Here is a 22,532-nt window from a genome sequence, read left to right as displayed (position 1 = left end):
AGACTAATCTAGGGTTGGCTGAGCTCCTTGGAAGACGTATTAGAACAAACGGATGCAATAATTACGGAAGGGTAGCAGATTAAATGGAGCGGGGTAATTGCAATGGGATATTTGTTGGTACATATTTACTATAATCTATGTTGGGTCGAGTGTAACATCAACAAATCAAAGGTAAATTAGACGCTTACCTGTCTGGTATACTACCGCTTGTTTATCTGTTCGCCATAAATCGATCTCTTAACGTTGTCAGGTTTGGCTGATTCCCATCCGCCATAGAGCTGCACATAAGATGAAACCTCATTGGATTTATTCGTTTTTTTTTTTTTTTTTAGAACAAGCTTGTTTTTTGCGATTTTTATCTATTTTATAGGAAGTGTGTAGGGCTGTCGTGGGCTGCAGTTTGCGATTGTTGTTGAAAAATGGTTTCGGTTAATAAAATGCCGGCCGAATATTTACCTAGAGGTCTATGCACGGTGGGTCGTTTTTGGTACAAATCAATAGATCTCGCTGAATTGAATCAAAATGCGGTACATGTCTATATAAGCAAATTTGATGGTGCTCTATGTAAGAGATATTTTCTAGCAGCAATTATATTTTTAAGCGAAAATTTGAAATGGGTTTGCTATGTAACAATGACATGATTTTTTTTCTCGGATATATATACTTTTTTTTTTTTTATCGAGCTCTAAGATAATATAAGAGTGTTTTTTAATGCGAACCGAAAGCTTTCGATGAGTTAAATTAAAATGTCATTTATTTTAATATAATTAAATCTTAGCTCTGAACTCGAAAGTATTGAATAAAAACTTAACATTGTGTTTTATGTAAAAGGGATATTTTTTGTTATCAGTTAATAGATTTCAATGAGCTGTAAATTTATGACACACGTTCTTGTACCATGTAACATGTATATGTTCAAAAAAAAAGACCAAAAATCTGACTGATCGCTTTGGTTTATTTATGATACAATAGGTTGAAAATAAGGTTTAACACGCTTTTGAGCGAATTTCTAACGTATGCTTGTCGGAAGCTAATGCATATAATCTGAACGTTAGAATTGCAAGAGTTAATTGTCAATGTATAGTATGATTTAAATATAAAATTAGTAAATTAAATTAGATGTATCAATCAACACAAGACAGCCTTGGGAGCGATGCCAGCGGAACTTTCTATACCACCAGTTGAGGGTTAATTTTATTTTATTTTTACCATCATTCTTTGACACACCCGATCTTCTATATGATGCCCCATAAAATAATTGTATTATGAATAGACATACACTGGTCGATAAGTTATAACGAATATTCTATTTCATAGTTGTATACTTTGTACGAAAGCATTCTTATTGAAAATGTCTTCTATCACAATCATCTATAGTGTAGTGATCCCGGCTAACTACCCCCGGTTCAGCGAACACAACCTCATCGCTCAAGGATATATTTACTGTTTGTTTGTTTTTTTTTGAAATTATGCATTTTTTTCAAAAAATAATTTTAAAAAATTGTCTGTCCTCACAAAGAGAGCGAAAGCTAAAACGTTTGTCAAGTCATTGTTAGGCATGATTTATGAACGTATATTCATGCATGCTTTAGAGATACATGAGCAATTTTCACTATGGGATCTTCATTAATATCACTGATAAAATTAAATCGAAATATTAGTGAATATCTGTCATATCAAGTGATCTAATGCTGCCTAAAGCTAGCCTAAAAACCTGTATAGGATTTCGCCGCTTTTTCCTGTAGACTGTACACGGAGGCACGTGAGCGGACTGTGAAGCGAGAAACGCAGATGAGGGATATCTACAGTTTTTTTTTTTCATACAAGTTTACTATGGAAATGAGCAGTAGATTATAGTGAAACTGTGCGACTATAGTAAAAAGTGCAGATGACACCTCTTGTTGCCATCGATAATACCGAAGCGATTAGTTCAGATATTCGAAGTGACTGGCTTCGTCTCATTTTAAATGAAGTCAGGACAACTACCGACTAAACGAATAAGTCACAACACTGCTATCATCTCCTCTAATTTTCAGTTGAATAAATAAGATTGCCACATCTAGAATTCATCAGCATTTTTTTTTTCAAAGATGGCGACGAAAGCTAGCAAGAGCCCCAATGACGACACTCCAACCTTTGATTTTCAACAACAGCATTGAAAAACAGGCCATATTGTGCGGCCGGTAATTAATTTACTTGAAAGCATGATTCCATATCGGCTGATTTCGATGTGAGCTGTGACATCGAGTGGCTATCTTAATCCTATGATTGAAACCCTCTCGATTTTTTTGGCCGGGCTTCATGAAGCGATCTGACATGTTGTATTCGTAAAGTGATCCATAATTCAAGATAACACGGAACAGAGATAGCATTTGGCTGACATTTTTTCATGCATTAATCCAGCCCGATTTCGACACTGACTGGACTCAGAAGAAAGGCTAAAATTTTACTTTAGAACAATCTTATTGATAACTTTTTTTAGCAGCCTAACTCTAAACTGGATAGTACTCACACGAGGTAAGGCAGTGTCCATCTGCTCAGCTACGAGGTCTGACTTCCGCATCGATTAGCCTAAAAAAATGTCTTCATAGATGCTACACACATTTAGCTTCTTCCCTACTTTTACCCATCAAGTATCAGCGGATCGCGTATTTATTTTATCTGTCCACTCATAATAAATATGCACAAGTATATCCAACATAGAACATACTATCTGCGACTACCCAACTACGCTATAAGATCTGTTGAGGCGTTTTATGCCGTACAAAGAAAGACGTAAGTGGGTGAAAGGAAAAGCTTATTATTTTAATCATTTTCAAACATGCCCATGAGGTAGTTATCTACATTGCAAGTATTTTATTGCCATGATTTCAAGTTCAACATTAAGCATACTCTTTAAAAGGAAAGCCTCAACTACGTAATTCTTAAGACTTTGCCCTTACCTATTTCTCCTATGTCTACCTAGGTCAAATCTTCGGATAGCATTTGTCTGCTACTTAAACTATCTGTTGCTAGAATCACACATATGTACAGATACAGTTCTGAGACAACCTACCACAAGCGACTATGTTAAATAGGCGCTCATCAAGCTAAGCTTCATTTAATAAACGAGCTATTTATACCATTTAACGGTGTAGTGCCGCTTCCAAGAAAAGAACATTTGACAAAGTCAAGTGAATCTTCCTTTTAGCTTTTTTTTTCTATGAAAAAGTTTGCCTGTTCTCATTACAGGAGGCGCCTGATATGGAAATCCACATATACGTCAGAAGACTCATCGAACCGTTTGAGAACAAGCTGCTTTTGAGGTAAGAGGGCACATCGTTCGGGGGCTTGTTAGCAAGCGCTTGCCAACCTACCGATAAGTATGCGGCCTCGTCGTGTCCATTTACCAAAACGACGACGACAGAGATGGCTGCTACTATTGCTGGTGGCGCAGAAACGAAGGCCCGAAGAGCTACAAAAGATAGTGAACGCAAGACGGCTGCCGCTGCTGCCAGCAGAAAAAGAGTGGCTGAAGTCCGTTACCGCTGCTAAGTGAGAATTGTACGAACCAGATGGCGCTGTTGTCTGGACTGGATGGTTTGGGTGGCTGGTTTAAGCGGGTGCCGGGGTGCGGAGGAGAGTGAGGCGGGGGCGGGATGCGCGGTCCACGCAGTCGATCGCCAGCGTCAGATTGCTACGAAGCTTCGTGGGATTCACGTCGAAGCGGTTCAGCCCGGCAGTGTCACGTGAAAATGAGCATTGCTTTTCGGTGTGTTTCTTATCGCGTGGATACGTAAATGCGTGAATAGAATGTGCACGAACGTCTTAAGCGGAATTCAGTGTGAGCGAGTTATATGCTAAGCTAATTAAATGCCGTGTATTCAAATCTGTGTCTGTGTAAATCGTGGATTAAAGCACTGGATTAAGGGGTATCAACAAGGGTAACGGTACATCACATATCTGGACATTCATGAAATGGATTTTGTGAAGTGATCTCTATAGAACGAACTTCAAAGTGAACACTTGGACTTAGGTGGGAGGCTAAGTGGAGTAGATCCGTCAATATTGACAAAGAGGTGAGGTTCGTTGGGTACCTCAGGCCTTGTTCTGGTGTTTGACATGTGGTCACTAGGTTACCGAGTTGCACGAGATTTGTGCCTGCCGTTTACATGGGGTTCCTCTGGCCCGAGTCAGTCAACGGTAGTTCAATAAAGAACGAAAAATGCCAAACTTCGCCCATAAGTGCCAAAAAGAACGTCAACAACTTCTGCAACGAAAAGGAGAAGGAGGAAGGCAAGAACAATACAGTTCCACAATGTGGACCTGTTACATTGTCACCGTTGTGCTTCTTTTCTTCGCGCAGCCCACCTCGACGGAAGGTAAGAGATTTGCGGTGATGACCGACGTCATTAAATAGCGTAGCAAGTACTTTTGGTACAGTAAATGCTGTGCAGCTAGTAAAGGGGAAAACTATTTCCGAACGAATCATTCGTCGCCTTAATTGAATAATCTTTATTATTTATCTGCATTTGCACACAGAAAATTGCTTTTTTATTATGAATGTAAATAGAGAAGTTCGATTGATAGGTAAAATCAAGTGATTTTCTTCAAATAATCTGAATTATTGTGTTTGGTCAACCCGTATACACATCCGGACTATAATATACTTTAATAGATCGTTATCGTGGCAACGGAAATAGGCCACTTGCAGGTGTATTGGTACCAAAATAATCACCGTAAGTAAATTGAAGAAATATTTTCAGTCATTTATTTTGAGATTTTAGAACCCTCTAAAGCTCGAACACGAAAATCACGAAGCGTGAGTTTCCGAAGCAGTTTTTCGTGGAGGCAGTGTTCATCTAAAGTCAACCCTTTATCTAATTTTAGCTACATAACATAACAACTCTATAGAAAATTGTTTATGTACGAAGAAAAAAAACAGTGCATTACACGCCCATAGATACAATAATGCACTACGTGATCGATGAAATAGAATGGGTATGAAAGCGTTGTAGGAAGTATTTCATTGTGACCTATTTCGATACGATATTATTTTTTTTACTCGAAACCTTTGCTCCCATAAATAATGATACTTAGCTATTATGGAGCTGGGGCATATACCCTACGTATTCATGTAGCCAGGACGAATCTGAGTGTTTTCATGGATCATCCGCTCACGTCAAAGGTTCGTGACGAGAGTCTGTACTTAACGTAACACGTATAACGGGCCATTGACAGATGGAGGGGCCTTATTGAGCGCAAACGTCGTGATGTGTTATTCGCAAGATAACGCTGTGCGATTATTTATGTTGATTAAAGTGCTTTCATACACTTCGATATGTTTTCTGTGTGATAAAGTGGTTTTTACTGTCGCTGACCTCTCCAGCAGGGAAAGTCAATACGCTGATACCCTCATGCGTCCAATATCTCATCTATTACAAAGAAGAGGGATAAACATGAAAAAGCGGGAACGGAACGACGTGATGGGGAATAATGAATTTTGTTGCATTTGTTGTCCTATCGTGGCTGGTCCTAACAATAGGAAAGAAACAATGTTTGCTACTATGACAAAAGAAAAATAATGACAGCCACATGTTGCAATACTAGGATGCTTGTTGTATGTTAAAATCCTCTAGTTCGTCTTGGAAAACTAAATACGAGCCCTAACATGCTGATCTATGCGCGGAGAGCTCTATATCATCGCCGTAGCTAATCATGACGAAAGTTCAATCGTTGTATTCGTGACGATAGTACCTCCACAAAGACATCTTAGCCCCTATTGACCAAGAAGTATCGATATTTAAATATTGTTGCGCGATCCTGTACGTATCAAGGTAGCCGATTGAATCAGTTCCCAATGCTCATCAAGGTTGTCTTTCGAAGAAAATGAGCAGCGTTAATCCTTACGAAGGTGCCATCCCGGGGTAGCAAAAACAGATGCAACAAAATAAGCTCGTACTCTGCAAAGATAAGCGTTGCGCACGACAGCTTCTTATTGGCTGAAAGATAGCCTGTCACTATATGCTGTAGATGTTTCTGAAATGGGCCAATTTATGTAAAAATTGAATCTTTTTATGCGATCTTTGCTTTACAAAGAGGACATACCACAGAGGGTTCGGCTACTAAATGAGGGCTGTCGGCTATGACCTGCGTACTATCGAAAATGTGACAACATCGCCCCAGAGCTATGCCAAACAACTGATGTCTGGTTTATTTTTTAGTTTGTGAAGTATATGTCTATGTGTAATGAGGTTTTGAGCGTGGCAAGTGCGCCGAGGACCGCTACAGCGCGGACAGCTGCAAAAATAGCGATCAATAACATAATTATACTGCTTTGTCCTAATCGAATTAGCTTGCTCATAACTATATAGGATTGGTTTCTGAAAAATACGTCTTCTTCTTCTTCTTCTTCTTCTGAAAACCCTCGAAACGATGCTTAACACATCTAAATATGATCATTTATAGAACTTTCCAGCAATAAAACAGTTAATCTTTTTTTACTGAACGTCGTTGCTATTTAAGCCAACTATCTCAGCAACTGTTTCGCACTACGAACAGCAGGTCGGTATACGTTTCTTATGGGCAAGCACTAATCAGTATATATATATATATATATATATATATATATATATATACTGACGAGACAAAGGCAACCTGTTTAAAAGGAAGACAAAATGTCTCGAGCACGAATTGTAACAAACTACGAGCAAAGTTTAATATCGCAAGGCTTTTTTAGCAATATGTTAAACGCTAGAATCCGCAAGCTCATCGTAATCGAACTGGCGCAAATAATGGAGCTGCAAAAAAACGCCATTTTATCCTTGTATAAACCTGTAGGATGTATTGCGCATAGCACCGGGGTCGAATATAATCCATTGAACTAATAACATTAATAGGGACGTTGTCGCACAACTTTCAAGCATTACTTTAGAGATTCGTACTATGCTACGTGATCCGAAAGTCTGTGATACGCTTGCGAGTCACAGACCCTCGGAATTGCTTAGAAAATCAAATCCGTACTTTCAATTATAAACTTATCGTGCAAAGCTTTCTTTTTCACGACCTTATCGTTTATTAATTATATTACAACTACTTATATTGTTACTATAGTTACCATTATTATATGTGAACTTTATACTATAAGGACTTGAAGTATGGGCACCCTAGAGCTGGCGAGCTTTCTCCCCCAAGCGGCTCTTAGTCGCATATTCGATTGCTATATGCGATGTACATATACTATGGTTGAGACTTCTCTCTGCAGCTGTGGACGTAAAATACTTGTCATTGTGTCGAAAGAGTCGAATTCGAACGGGTTTTACTTGCACTGTCGCGGCCGACGGCTGAGAAAGCACTTCGTAGTCTTTTAAGGTCGAAGGAATCGAGGCCACTGAAGGCTTTTTTCTGCAGTTGCACCTAGGAGGAATACTTCGCGTAAATTTAGCTCCTGTCCGGCCTTTCTGTCTTCGTGACCCCGGTCGGACAGAAGAACCACTTCACTTCGTATCGGAGAGGGACAGTTACGGAAGCTCTTCTCCTCCGGAAGCAGTAACTTGCCAGTTGGATCCCTCCCAGACGATATTCTCAACCTGTCGACAAACACAGACATGTTGATAACTAACGGTACCAATGCAGACGACACCAGGAGCATATTGTTGTAAAAATAATGCTTACTATTATTCTTATTGACCCAGTTGGTCTCCGATCTGCGTTTTTATGATATTTTGTCTAAACACAGATAGTTGATAAATGCCGTTGCAAGCTATTTCCAATCTTGTACGCTTTTAGTTCTGGCTCTTATCTGAAAGAGGTGGACGCAACACATCCGAAGCTAGTGATGATAAAAAATGTGAATTTCTTGTATAGAACTCCTACCAGTAATAGAATCCTTTGCCAAACGCTATTACGAGTTAATATGGCTTGTTAATTTTACTTAATGACACATTTGAAGACGTACCTGCAGGGAAGATCTCATCTTGTCTAACGATCAACTTTGGTAAGATTTCCGTAAAGGTCGTCGATGCGATAAACATGTGTCAGTTTATACCGCTACTTATTACAACAATTGGTCGTACATGAGTGGCTAGAGCGAAAAGAAAATTTATATTTTTCCAGACGGTACAAAGTGCCTGTTGTTCCCTTTATAGGTCCGTTGCACCTTTTTTCGTGTGACCAATATTAACCATCATCTTAGGACTATATCATCTCAACTAATGTAGAAATCGTGTGCAGAGACAGAGATTAAACACTCATCCAGTGCCTTAGGACATTGTAGATAAGCTATTAAAACATGAAAAGTAGGCAACGATATAGCGCGCGGAATTGCATAACCCATATCCTTGGCGTTTTTAGGGCTGTTTTCCTTGCGAAATGCAACATAATATGGTCTGCACCTTTATTTAATTTTTGGGTCATCGACACTCAACAAAAGCTGTTCGGTCCCAAATCACCGAAAACCCAGTATGCGAGACGAAGGTCTGTATTGATTATTATTGTATCATAATTGCTTAAAAAGTACGAGACGCTTTTAACGTCTCGTACTTTAAGCAATTATGGGAAAGTGAAATAGTTTCAGTGGAGTGGCCCCTCGAGAGACGCCAACTGCTACATCAGCGATCATCTATTAACCCACTGCATCGGCCGCTCACTGCTTATCTTAGCATTAAAGCAAATGTTGGGTTTAGCCTTTGCCAGGTGTGGACACGGAAAATCCATCCAAATTTTCACTAGGCACTATATGCGACTCATTTAAACTTCAGATCCAATTGACCGTCAAAAGCACAAAGCTTTCTGAAGTTTAACTGTTTAGGTAGGAGTCCACACATGAGCTTCAGTTACCGAGTCCTTTTCCCTTATTCGCTTGCAATATGCACTGCTATTTAGTTGATCAATGAATAGCTTACCCATGGGTATGAATTGGGTCATTATCGATTATTTGCGAAATAGCTGTGTGCCATTTTTGGAGTACATCTAGCCTTGAAGAAGCCTAAGTAGAAGAAATACATTTCTGTCCAGAGAGAGAACTTAGGTTTACAGGAAAAAATCGGATCTTCAAAAGCCGTCATTTATAGTAGGAAATATGGTAAAAGGGCAAAGTTGATGCTTACGCTATTGATTAATGCATTCAGTCGCTTTTTGACCTGGTCAGTAAGAGGAGGAGGCAGTAACATAAGTGGGGCCGCAATCATGAACCGGAAGTGTTGAGGTGTGGAAATCTTATTGCAACCGACGGAGATTGACTTAGTTGTGACCACCTCTTATAGACACGATCCAGACACGCGCTATTTTCGCTACGTGGAACATGGGTCTGACACCACTCAGAGAGCTAATGTTTTCCAGATACCAGTTCGCGGAAAAGTAGAACTTGTCAATTCACGCATCGCTGGTGTAATTTAAGGAGACATAAACAAGATACCGATTTGGGAAGCTTTTTGTTGTGACTCAATTCAACAGTAACTTAGTAAATAGAGATAACTAAAAATCATAAACTTCTTTCATTTTAGGCCTTCTAAATGCCACATCTGGGAAATAACAATTCGTTGTCCTAGTCAGTCTTCAGTATGTTTTTTTCCAATTTGAAGTCTCCTTTACTAAACTACGTGCGATAATCATTAAAGCAAAATGCGGGCTCAAATTTACTCGCGGATAATGTTTGTGAATATATGGTCAAAAAAAGGTTTTCCCTTGTGATCTTGCTGTCGCAAGTTGTCTTACCAGCTGCCTAAAATATTGCTATCGGATAGCTTAGTTCAAAATGGTATGGAGCATTTATTTTGAATGCAGGCTCACATGCTAACGATGAACTGAAACTTAAAAAGGCAGCCGGCAGGCACACATAGGACCAACACAGGTCCAATCCATAATGTAATCGATCATATAACCAGCCTCAAAATATGGAGTAATTTTCTTTTTTTATTTCCGTTAACATTATAGAATTGCGTCACATAGAATAGCTGGTAGTAGCTTATACGTTTTCCTTTCGAATCACTGTAGCTTTTTTGTATATTGAAATGGAGCGCTGTGTGAGTATGTGATACGGAAGCGTAAACCGGAATCGAAAACAGGACTACTAATGGTAGGAAGGACGATCGGATATTACTGTCCTGGTAAGGCTTTCACTATCCATTATGAACAGGCAATACCTGTTGACTGGCTGCACCCAAGCGTTCAATTTTGGCGGTTATTGACGGAGAGACTTGGCATCATGGCCTTGTCTGCTGGCGTCGCTATGCAAGCACTGTACTGTACCATATTACATGTTCGAAGGAAACGGAAAAGATTACCTTTGCGCTATTTGCTACCCTCAAAAGACTAGCAGCTCATTTGTAGCGAAGACTGCGCAGCAAACAGAAGAACCGGCGCTTTTGCCAAGCAAACCGATGTAAACCCTTGGGCTTTGCAAGTTGAAGAAGTTGCCGTTTACGCGCTTTTCACCTCCTTAACTCTTATTTGAGTCCCTGTTGTTACTATAGTGCATGCATGTTGACTCGACGCTCTCAAAGTTCGATTGCGTTTATAACTTCTGTTTAAATCTTAAATTTTCCCTTTTGACAGACCGCTGAAATGGGTCTGCATTGATCCCTACAGATAGTTTGCTTGCTGCGTAGTCAGGATAAATAAGAAGGAAGTTGATTGAAGGCAGTCGCTTGCGTCGAGCACGTCCGCGATTCATAAGCATCACGGTTTGAAGTACTGCTAACAAAAATTTCCGAGAAAATTTGAGTGTAGCACGTAATACACGTTCTGCAGGTAAGGCTGCTTTATCTACTGAAATGTCACGCCATCCGCTGTGTTGAGCTGGTTACTTTGCTGGCTCAGATCTTTGGGTTGCCCAGCTTTACCTATGCCTTGCCGATATCGAGTAATGGGAACGCGTTTGTAGTATGGCTGTTCCGCTCATTCCACTTAGTGCTGGGCTTTGACGAAAGAAAAAGCTTACTGCGATGTCGGACTGATGGATCAGCTCCAATCGCTCGATATGTCTCACCTAACAGAATCTTAGTAACAATACTACTGCAGTACTATAGTTAAATAACTATACTAACATATTTCCATAACATCCATGAACTGAGCCTTAAGTAGAAGTGTTTATAGGCCAAAAAATCCTTAAAAACAATTTGCGAAATTCTAGGTAACAATAATTGATATTTTCGTTGATAAATTTCTCAGCCCGTTTTGCTTTGATCGCGACATCTCGTATCGAGTACCGAAAGCGGCAACCTTTCAAAGACACTAAAAACTTTCAGGACTTTCTTATTAGACATATACTCACGTAAACAAGTGTTTATTTTTTCTATATGAAAGAAATCTGCTAATATTATAGGTTTTACAATCGCTTGTTTGCTTTCATCCCAAATCAGTCAACCAACCTAATACTCTTCAAGTGCAGGCAACAGATGATGACTGCGCTGCTACTGGAAGTTGGCTACGGTCGCCGTTTTCTCCTTAACAAATGTTATCTATAGTTATTTTTTTTAAATCAGACAAGTGACTTTTTCCTCCTTGTCCATTAAGGACAATTTCAAGGTTTTCAAGCATCAACAGAATTTGCTGCTTTTCATTTTTACTTACCGTAACTTACATTGTAATATATTTAAATGACAATGGTACATTTAGTTATAAATAATGATTAGTTTATTCTAACAATGCTTGGGTGGGGCAATGGAAACCTGTAATCTTTCAGATCTCGAAATCTCGTTTAGGTGGGATTCCGATTTAGGTACCTACAGCTGCCGTTATTCCGCAGTTGCGGGTAGTATGCAGCTGCAACGGTGGGGAATATTGGCACTGCAAGATTTCTAAGTTCCATTTTTGGGGTTCACCGCCAGATAATGTGATTACGAACACAGCAAAAATCTGTAGTAATGCGCTTGCATCAGTAAATATAGCACTGGTGAATCCCCGCTCAGATCCAGTCAGCCTCGTTCACCTCCGTGCAAGGTTGTGATTAGGAAAATGTAAAGCCTAAGCCGGGAGGGATTCCGCTAGCGAAAGTCACCATGCCATGAAATCGTGCCTCCGGCGCAAATGCATTAGTGCAGATTTTTCGTTTTGGCTAATCGCACCACCTGGAGGTAGACCCCAGCAATATAACCCAGAAACCTTGCAGTGTCAACATTCCTGCTCTGAAACTATAAAGCTATATAAGGTTTATTCTTGTAAGTATGTTCTTAGAGAGATAAGGTGAGGCTTTAATAGGATTGAGAACAAAATTCAGTCAGCATGAACGTGTTTCATGATTACAAAGTAGCATTAAAATCAATGAGTTATGTTCACTAATAAGCCCAGTTCGAGTATAACACTAACAATAATACTTTTGTTCGCAGGGTAGTGCAGAACTTGATCCGCCGGTATGGTTGCCAACACACGGCTCAGTTCGAGACATTGCAGAATATAAACAATACATTATAATCTGGGTAACGAACAAGGTCGGTGTAGGCCAGCGGTTATGTCTGCCACCGACGTATGAGTTTCCGGGTACCCCTGGATCATAGACTATTCTGTTACAGCCATTGGCGAACTCTGTGGTTTTTCTTTTCTAATATTCCCACAAACGGCTTGTGGATCTAGGACACTAACTCGTGCGGCGACGTCCGCCTTTTTTAGAATTATACCACAATGTCCGCTCTCAACGCTAGATTTTGGATAGGCCCTTCCCGTTTACTAAGCACGGTTCTGTCAGCGCTTTTCTACTATCGCCTTTTCTTCAGTGCAGGCATAGTCACTCATGCATACTCATCTCTTAGATTTACTATGCCAATTCACAGATTTGTCGAAGAAACTCCAGATAAATCCAACAAGACCCATCAGAGCTAGACCTTTTAGTGAGGGCAAGTCCATGATGCTATGCCGAAGAGGCAGTTCCGAAAATTTCGTCATACAGTAGATTTAACCGAAAACGTTAAAGAAAATATCTTTTACGAGGCTTTTCTGCCGGTACTCACTGGCAAAGATTAATTGTGGAAAAACGACAATAACGCTTGAAAGAATAACAAAAAAATAAAAAGCACTGCTTTCTTCAAGTTTGGCCGTTTCCAGAATCCGTTAAGCCTGCCTGTTTAACTCGAGTTCCGGTAAGATGATTCACCTTCGAATATACCCTATTAGAGCAGGCTGTTATAATTGTTTATCAAAACATTATGATAGTCCCTATCGTACACTGGACATGTGCACCCGGTGTATTTTGCTATTTTCAGCGATTTATTCAAAGGAAGCTCTCAAATAAGATGTAAGCGACGAAACACGAACGCGCACAAGCCTACACTTTTTCCCAATGACAAACAAAACGACTATATTAATGTATTGAGGTAAATTTAATTAATTTTAATATAATTAAATTTTAGGCCATTTTGTCACCTGCTGAGTTACTTCAAGCTGGCTTAATGCTTCCTATGGTAGCGTGCCGATTCTAAAGGGTTCAAGGAATAATCATAAAATGCTACATAAGAGCATTATACAATCGGTATGTTAGAGAAACGTATCTAGGTTAAGGTGAAAAACAAGCATGAAGCTAAACTTTTCTTCGTCGGCTAGAGGTGGAAAAGTGTGCACGACTGGTCGTTGCTTTTATGGGGAAAGCCTGAAACATGTTCGACCATTTGTCTTATTAACAAGGCAAGAGGGAGGCGGTCGCGGCTCACGCGCAACTTTTCAGATCATAGGTCTTTGCTCACTTCAGAATAAAGATAGCGGCTGAGGTGGGGTGAGGTGGTAAGCTTCACGGCACTCGACGCTACAGTCAAATTTATCGTGCTTGGGGCTTATCCACATAAACAACCATGGGGTAGAAGCGGCAGCAGCGGATTTGCGTTCGCCTAACCCCGATTTGCACGAGTTTGGTACGGATGTGATTGCTCCGGGGCATTAGTAGTGCAAATTTGCCTTGTAAGATATATTACACTATGAGCTGGATAGAGCGGGAATTTACGGGTGAACTTGGATTAGCTTAGCACTTAGCCAATGCGGCTGAGAGCAAATGAACGAAAATATGGTGAAAAAGTTTTAAAAAACATCGGCTAACTTGTATGCCGGCCATCTTGTCATAATTTTTTTTTTATTCCGTTAGCTTACGTTATGCATTTTTCGGCGGGAGCAAGTAGGGATAGGCCATTGTTTGCTGCTCAGTCACACTTTGACTCGTGCTTGAAAACGGTCTTTCTGGTTGAGAGCCATGAATTGAAGTGGACCCGACAGAAAGAAGAACGAAGAACTAACGCTGGGCATGCATTAGAGCATGCACGTATGGCAGCGGCGGCGGCGACGGCGGGAGAAGAAAGAAAACGCTAAACCTCGTCTCGTGCTTCCCATTCCTTCTTTTTCTTCTTCCCATTATGTTCAAACAGACTCCCATCCGTAGTGGTGTGTGTATGTACGTAATACGGAATAGTGCAGTGCCAGTGGTAGCGGCAGTGGCAGCAGAGGCTTGCTAGCTGTGGCAAATTCCGCCATCGCCTCTTTTTCCTTCTCCATCGAAAAGAGACTGAGGACGTGGGATTTTTCTTCTGCTGCGGCGTCTCTCTGAACGGTCTTTGCCTCACAGCTGGGGGACGGAAGAACGGGCCACCGACCGACCGACCGACCGACCGACCTTACCCGAACGATTCTTGAGGCGGCTCGAAACGGGCTAAAAGGCAGCGACGGCACCTCCGAGACCTTCTTTCATTCACAATGAATGAACCGGCCGCAGTGACATATGGCTAGCCGTCACATTCAGAGGCTAACTCATTTGTGCCAAAGTTAAATGGGTTCCTACTTGAGATGGAATGTTTTCTATTAAATGGCAGCAGAAATCAGTGGAAGCTGCATGGCAGTTTTGTGATGACGGCAAACCTAAGGTAACTGGGCTTGAAAGGGGATTATAGCCGATAGGCTGCCGACCACGAGAGGTGAACGCTAAAGGTTTACTGTAAGTAGAAGGAATGGAAGAATTCAGCTTCTCATATCACGAATAAGGTAATCCCGCATATAAGAGAATCCCAGGCTGAATCGGCACCCTTGGAATCCGTTCAACACAGAAGAATTCCGCAGTCCTTGACAGAACAAGACAGATGTTTCAGGCACATTTTAGGTGATTATTTTTTGACAGGATCAAGGAACACGCGCAAATGGGTATGTGTGCATGAGCGCATTCACATGGGTAGATATTATCATAGACTAATAATGGGTGGAATTTCTTAGTTGTACAACGTTGTGTACGGTGTGTAGATTAAGCAAAAGGTTCTCCTAAACTGAAAATGATGTTGTCCTCCGACCATGGCAGCTCTGTAACGGTACAGATATCGTCAAGCGAGACTGTTCTGGCATGGCGTTATCGGTGTTAACTGCAGTTCAGCTTTCAGCGACGTAACCAGTCTTCTCACGGCACTTCATATCGCTTTGTTGTCACGATCTTACTTTTGATTGTTCTGGGCAATCATTTTACACTTAAAAGAAATGATCAATAGTTAGGAGACGAGCTGGCCATAGTCTTACGTAATCGTTAAAAAGTTAAATTTAATTTAAATAGTATTTATTTTCACAGCCTTTCTGCCGTTGTTAATAGAGACACCCAAATGCAACGGTATGAAGATCTGCGGCTATTTTCCGCTCAGTATAAAAGTTCCTCTCTCGATATTTATTTTTACACTGACCACCTTTTGGTCTGCTTGCAGATACATAACAAATGTTCTCTCTATGTAAAGCTCTATCATTCTATTGTCTAGTGAGAACATGTATTTCTAAATCCTAGCTATAGTCTCACTTTTCGTAACCTTACTCGATTAATTATTATTCAATATTATTTCTTAATCACTCTACTTCAAGATGGCCAAAGAAGAGAAAGCACCGTTTTTAAGAGCGAGCTGACTCAAACCCGCTGTTCCAAACAAACCTGTCTTCATGAATAACTTAAGCTGCAATCTGCAAATAGTTTGCGATGAGTCAAAAAGGATTTGTACATTGAAGACACGCCAGTTGTACACGTTTCCACAATGAGCTGTATTGACTGTTCGGGGAACGACGTGGGAGAGTATTTCGAAAAAATGAACAAGGGCAAGATTTGTATTTCGAGCGTCTCTGCAGTACTTAAACTAAGCCAATTAAAGGCGGCAGCGTAATGCATCTATAGCAGGAAAGGAATAAGTTGGCAACGTGAACATATCACGTTCTCCTAAGTTGAAAAAAAAGTTGACCTTATACAATAAAAAAATTAAAGAGGAAAGTAGGCAAAATACTGAACGGCTCCTTAAGTGCATCGGGAAAAGGCGTGATGGCTGTTTGTTTGCATAGACCTTAACATTGTTGCACTCGTAATGTCTTCAGAGTTGAAAGTAAATAACAAGAACGACACAGACAATTAAATAAGTGTCCTCCTTATCGATATATATATATATATATATATATATATATATATATATACATCGGTGTTGACGTTGTCTCAACTTCCCTGGCTCTTTTAGCGTCTTAGGTTTAACAAAAAAGGATATTTATATTCAGAGAAATGAGGCATACAAATATCGAAATCGCATAACTAAGTGCTGTTACATTATGTTTTTGAAACAGAGTTACGGCGTCTACCACTGTATTTCCTCAACGAGCCGCCTTCATCAGTGCAATTCTCGAACGCGGCGGGCGTGGTTGTTACCTGCAACGCTGGCGGATCGCCTCAGCCGAGCATCGTCTGGCATAAGAGTGACGGAGAGGTAATCTCAGAATCATCTTCGGACGGGCTACGTTACGTAAGGAGCGATGGTTCACTTGTGTTTCGGCCTTTTGATGCCAAGAACATTCGGCCTGAAGTGCACTCGACCGTATACAGGTGTGTCGCTCATAACGAGCATGGCACCCTAGGAAGTCGAGACGTTCGTATTGAAGCTGGTAAGTGGAGATAATATCATACCAGTTTCATAGGTCAATATTATCTTATCTGCCTAAAAAAACATGCCATAGATAGTATTGTTTTAAAATAGAATTTTACTCTGAACTTCCCTCCATCAGCCCCGTCTATGTAGGCTGAAGCTGTCTCAGTGGTAATGGCCACTCAATACGTAAGAGAATATTTTTGGCTGCCACTACAAACATATGAATAAAGTGAGAGTAAAAAAAATATAACACGCTTTTACAGGTAATTCTACGATAGTCATATCGACTAGACGCGATATAAAATTGTAGCTTGAGGAGGCTATACATACAATAATAGTAACCCGTTTATGAAAATTATGATCCCTATTATCTGTCTAGAAAATTTATTCTTAATTTCTTAAGCGCCGGGTGATAATATTAGATTCCAAAGTTAATATACTTCCTATGCTTTGTAAACGTTCGATGAGATATAGAGGTATGGCTTTGCGGCAGGAAAACACCGCATTTTTTTTTTTTTTTGCAAACAAACAAATAGGACAACTTGCAACGATTATACCTCCGCATAACGGGAAAGGGGTCAAAGGTTGGTTGGTTGGTTCACCACGCCGGAGCGACCTTGAGTATACGACGAGCATGGCGACATGTCCGGCAAGTGCCTGGCCACATAGCAAATGTTCGTTAGTCGTCTGTTGCGGCAGGATCGTAATGGAGGCCACATAATTTTTTTTTACAGAACCGTCGCATGAAACTGACATTTTGGTGCTTTTAGAACAAACATGGTGTTGCCCTCCTAAAGCAAGCTGGCACGTTTAATGGATGACTGGGTGATTTATTGATGTAACCCCCCACTAGCCCTTTGTGACACGGACGCTCGTCTTGTGCCAACTACAGGTATACACTGTGTCGCTTTTCGTCGTTGGAGAAGGCGCACAACTGCGAAAAAATAAAGATCTTTTTTCCATATTGTAACAATTGTTTTCTTTCCATCTTTTGGCCTAGCGTAATCTCTTTCCGGAAGCATGTTGAAATATCCCGTGCTATCTCTTTGGATAATAAATGGAGGACATTTCCACTTGCCGGCTGATCGGTCATGTGTATCCTAGCGATATCTGGGCGAACCATGAAATCAGTACTTGGGTTCTAACCTTGAGTACGTATGACAGAAAAGTCCGTTATTTGTTGAAAAAGATTGACACCCTCTGCATCTCGTTGTTTCTGAACATTTTAATGGATAGAAATTTCTTCTCGCTTCACTCACAAAAAAACACTTCTCAACAGAGTGTATATGATTACCTAGTGTAACGTATTTCTACATCATGCAATATGTTGCAACTGTCCCTCTAACACTGTATAACAAATGCAAAGAAATATTGCACGTGTACCTTCCGTGATCCGAAAGCTATGCGGAAATACCTTTGTATTATTGAATTATAAGCTTTTATTTTTACTGATAATTGTTTCCATCACTGGCTTACTGACCCTGTTCTGTATCCAGACATTTTTTTTTTGCAGCAAGATTAGTATAGGTATGAGTGCGATATGGAACTATAAAAGTAACAAAACGCATGAACATGCACCCTCATTTGGCAGTTTCTACAAGATTTCTATTCGTGAACGAAGTTTTAATTAAACATTACCAAAGGAAGGCCATAGCAGTGCTTTGTAGATGACAGTCTCGTTTATGCTGTAGCTATTGTTGTTCCTTACCGTATCTCCCCACGGTTCGAAAAAGTCCGGTGCAGGCAGATACGTAACAGCTTGTCTTGCCAAGTTGTGACGTTCTTTGGCAAGGGCCAACTGTCCCCATTAGGGCTGCCTTGACATTTGCTAGCTACCATGCTTTTGCCTTCGTTTGTGCAAAGAGCCATCATCTAGCCAAAGTTCTCTTTTATCCGTTGCCCTCAGCCAACAATCAGCCAACGTTCGCAACACACACAAGCAGACATCCCCACACGCATCCATTCAACGTAAAAACTCCCAGCATACAACGGAAGCGAACACAACACACACAGACACGCAAGGACTACAAAGGCACAGGGACCCAGAAGCGGGGCCAGCGTTGAGCAGAGTCGGCACCGCGCATCCTGTGCGACACGACCGAAAGCTGCTCTTTCGCCCTCCCCCCCCCCGCCCCCATTTAACCAATCCACTGCAGAACGGCCCCGCGGCAATTGCCCTAGTACCTCCCTCTTTGGCACGGCTGCCCCCGTCTGCCCGAGCGACTCTGCTTCACCCATAACGGCTATTCTCTCTAAGGCCGCCTATCACATTGTAGGCCTTCATTGGTAGCAAGATCTCATCTTGCCTCCATCTGTTTGTAACGGCTACTGGTGCTCCCGCTGATACTGATGTAGCTGCGCCTTCAAATCAAGGCAGATAGGCAAAATACGAATAAGGAATGGAGTTCCAGAAACGCTCGTCGACGATATTCATATAAGAGGTTTGCATGCATATTTCCACTATTGATGTTGTCGTCTTGAGGAATTTCTAAAAATTCTCCACCTTTACCCTACCATGGTAAAACCGCAAAAAGGCTCACCGCAACAGACTAGTCATCATTGCAATAGCATAAATGATGGAAATCACCCAACGAATGATTGTCTTCCAAGCATATGCATAGCGCATACAAGATATTGCCAATGATGCTCTGCTTTTCAAATCTTTTATCATGAAGACAACTGCCATCAACTAGTAGAAGCGACAAAACCATGTGCTTTCGTCATATGGAAAATTATCTTTACCCAGTAGTAGTGGTGCATATATATATATGCATATAAATTATTCGCATAGCAAAAAAAACTTCTCGGATAACGTTAACTTCTGCAGCCTTCTTGAAAACCGATCAAAGATCTCTCGACAGTGCCCAATCTGGGCAAAGAATAGGTTTTACAACTGAAACTTATTCGTTGCATGGACGCAATATAAACGCTATCCAGTATCTCATCCGCTATTTAATACCGTATAACCTATATATGATGTTACTTTGCGTTAGTGTATTACAGCATCTTCAATTGCTTCAGATAGCGCTAGAACGAACTTGGCAGGAACTTTCGCACAAAAATGAATACAAGAACCGGGTGCACACGTTCGATCGTTAATGTTCGCCTCGTTTAAATAGCGTTGCAATTCTGGAGGAAAATGGCAAATTAAATAAAGATGGCTCTCGTCATACAAAGCTCATCGCTCAACCCATCATCAGGCTCATACGGGCTCTTCCTCTGCTTTCCGTCTGTCTTCATATTTTTTGTTCTAATGATGGGATGAATGAAATGGTATTGTGAGGGCTGCTTCGGGTTTAACTATTGTATGCATCGTTCGTTGGTATGTGCTCCATTACCTTGTTAAGATCAACTTAAAGCACTACCTGTCCAGAGCGTCTACTACAAAAAGAACATAGGGTCTCTTAGTACGTACTGTTATAGTAGCGCGGTAGGTCTGCATATATAATCTGGCTGGTATCCTTCCTATATATCCGTCTCCTTATATATATATATATAAAGAAAGTTGATGAACATATCGGACGCATTCATCGTATGAAGGGAACAACTCGTTAGTGCAATTTGAAATTGTCAAATATTTTCCGTATCTGAGAAAAAGCGACCGCATCTTTTAACCGTGGACGCCCTTACTGGTATTGAAAAAATCAACCGACAGCAACGGATGATAGCCAGTAAATTTACAATGCAGAAAGTGGATGTGGATATAAGACTAACGAGGAGCTTAAAAGTTCCGAACTTACCTATGCTAGGAGGCCAAAGCTAGCACTGTGGGTCATCTTGCTAGCAGTTTTTGAAATGCTTGAGTCAACGTACTTGAGTTAACAAATTAACGTAAATGAGAGGAAAAGTTTTCGTTCGAGTGCCAATATATAACTTCACACTCTGTTTATAAGCATTTGCAAGCTTAATAAGGTCCCAAGTTTGTACATAATCTTCATTCTGTCTTCTCTCATTCCCTATGTGTACAGCGGTGCTTAGTTTACTTTTAAATAGTGCCTGAATACTAAGCTCAAGGACCACTGGTACGAGCTCGCTATAAGCGTGGATAATTGATGTCAATGTAAAATAATGTCCTGAATCTTCGTGACAGCATTTAAGGGAAACAAATAGGTAACTCTTCGATCACGACAGAATGCAGGAAACTGATGTCAAGCGACGCGCACTGAAAGTAAGGGAGGTACAATGAGCTACAACTGATGAAGCTGGCATACATTATCCATAGTGTTTGCCGTGAAGTCGAAACTGGTTTGTAAAGCCGGTAGGCATATGTCATGTGGTACAAATGTAAAGCAAGTCAAGCGGTTTATTAGCTCTGCTTAACTGAGCTTCCGTAAAAAAACAGATGCACTAAACACAGGCGTTCCTCACATAGAACATAGAATTTTTCTTTTCTACAACCTTGAAAGTCTCTGATGCGTTCCAAATATCAAACTAGTGTTTTACCGATCCTTGTAGCGGCTCTCTTTTAGAAATCTGGCTCCCTCACTTTCTAAGTCCTTTTCAGCGTTGTGTTCCTGTGTTCCGTTTCTATTCTTGCGTGTCGACAATGCCCCTCTTCGGATTCTCCGCTTGCTTTAAAAGCCTGAAGCTGTGTCTGCTCTGGTGTTCGCAAACCCATTCTCACAAGGCAATATTTAGCTCACCCTGGGTATAGTAATTGTCGCCGGGTTAGCGCAAATCGTTGAAGTATCGTTTATTGTTGCAAACGCTCATTGTGCCCCGAGGCTAGAACTTTCGTCACGCTATAGTTTTCCATGTTGAGTATTTGCAAACTAGCTTTAAACGATATACATCTAAGTAGTGTAGGTATTAGAAGTTTAATTCTATGATGGTTTTTTCCCCCACTTAGAACAATTAGCTTGTGTAACGTTTAGTTTTTCTTTTTACGGTATACAGCCTCGTCTTCCCACTGCTCTTTCCTTCCATTAACAAAAACAACAGACAGATCTGTTTGACAACTCGTCACAGGGGCCTCTGATTGAATTCTTCTTACAACTGGCTCGTTCCATTTCTAGAAGGTTCATATTATCTGATACAACATGCCGTAAAAATGCATAGTAATGTTAAACGATCTGACTCTGATCTGTAATGGCGTCTTTGCTTTCCAGTATTATAATAAACTATTCTGTACGGCATAGAGAAGCAACGGTACGCGCCTTATTGTACTTTGAAGAATTAGGCAGTCTTGAATAACTCTCGACAGGTCGGTCGATTGTTGTTGCCAAAGCAAGATCGCTCTACCCAGCCTATTACTAGTTGCTCATTGCTATACGGTATTAACTGGCTTATAAATAGCTTAGCAATCGAAACAATCTGTTTTTTTGTTGAGGGGTTACTCCCTATGTAGAGCTTCCCCGTAGACGATTGTTCATTGTCCGCTGAGATCATACCCGTCTTATCTGGATCCCGCTTTGTGTATGCTTCACTCGTCACCGTCAACTTTACATTGACTTAAAAATTCCCCGTCCACGCGATATTTTAGTGGGTAACGAATTTGCAACAGTAGGGAGGCGTGGTGGTCTAGCTAGCATGGACGCACGACGTTTCGTTCTGGGCGCCAGCCGTCTGATGGAATGCCTTACGGCGATACCAGACATAAAGCTCGAAACGTAGAGGCCAATTGGCCATGGCCACTTTGGCGCGGTTGTCTGCCATTACCATGTGTGTAGTGCACGGAGACAAGTCCCCGATTCATCATGTGAGCTATACAAGTTT

At 40.9% G+C, this 22,532-nt stretch overlaps 1 protein-coding gene across 3 annotated transcripts in view; it reads left to right on the top strand.

The window, feature by feature from the left end:
* Nucleotides 1–3,654: 3,654 nt before the first annotated feature.
* Nucleotides 3,655–22,532, top strand: part of LOC111243847 (cell adhesion molecule Dscam1-like) — a 123,651-nt gene continuing 104,773 nt past the window's right edge. For 2 of the 3 annotated variants that reach the window (XM_086978887.1, XM_022790055.2), the window contains exons 1-2: nucleotides 3,658–4,361; nucleotides 16,519–16,833. In XM_086978887.1, coding sequence (XP_086835013.1) covers nucleotides 4,205–4,361; nucleotides 16,519–16,833 — 472 coding nt within the window. In that variant the 5' untranslated portion in view covers nucleotides 3,658–4,204. Of the gene's footprint in view, nucleotides 4,362–16,518; nucleotides 16,834–22,532 lie in introns of all 3 variants that reach the window. The other variant, XM_086978889.1, reaches the window with a different exon arrangement.

This window comes from Varroa destructor, unplaced genomic scaffold (assembly GCF_002443255.2).
Source record: "Varroa destructor unplaced genomic scaffold, Vdes_3.0 BEIS01000002.1, whole genome shotgun sequence".
In the NCBI taxonomy this organism is placed as follows: Eukaryota; Metazoa; Arthropoda; class Arachnida; order Mesostigmata; family Varroidae; genus Varroa; species Varroa destructor.
The sequence above is the reverse complement of the archived record's forward strand: the minus strand, read 5'-3'. Positions and strand labels throughout refer to the sequence as shown.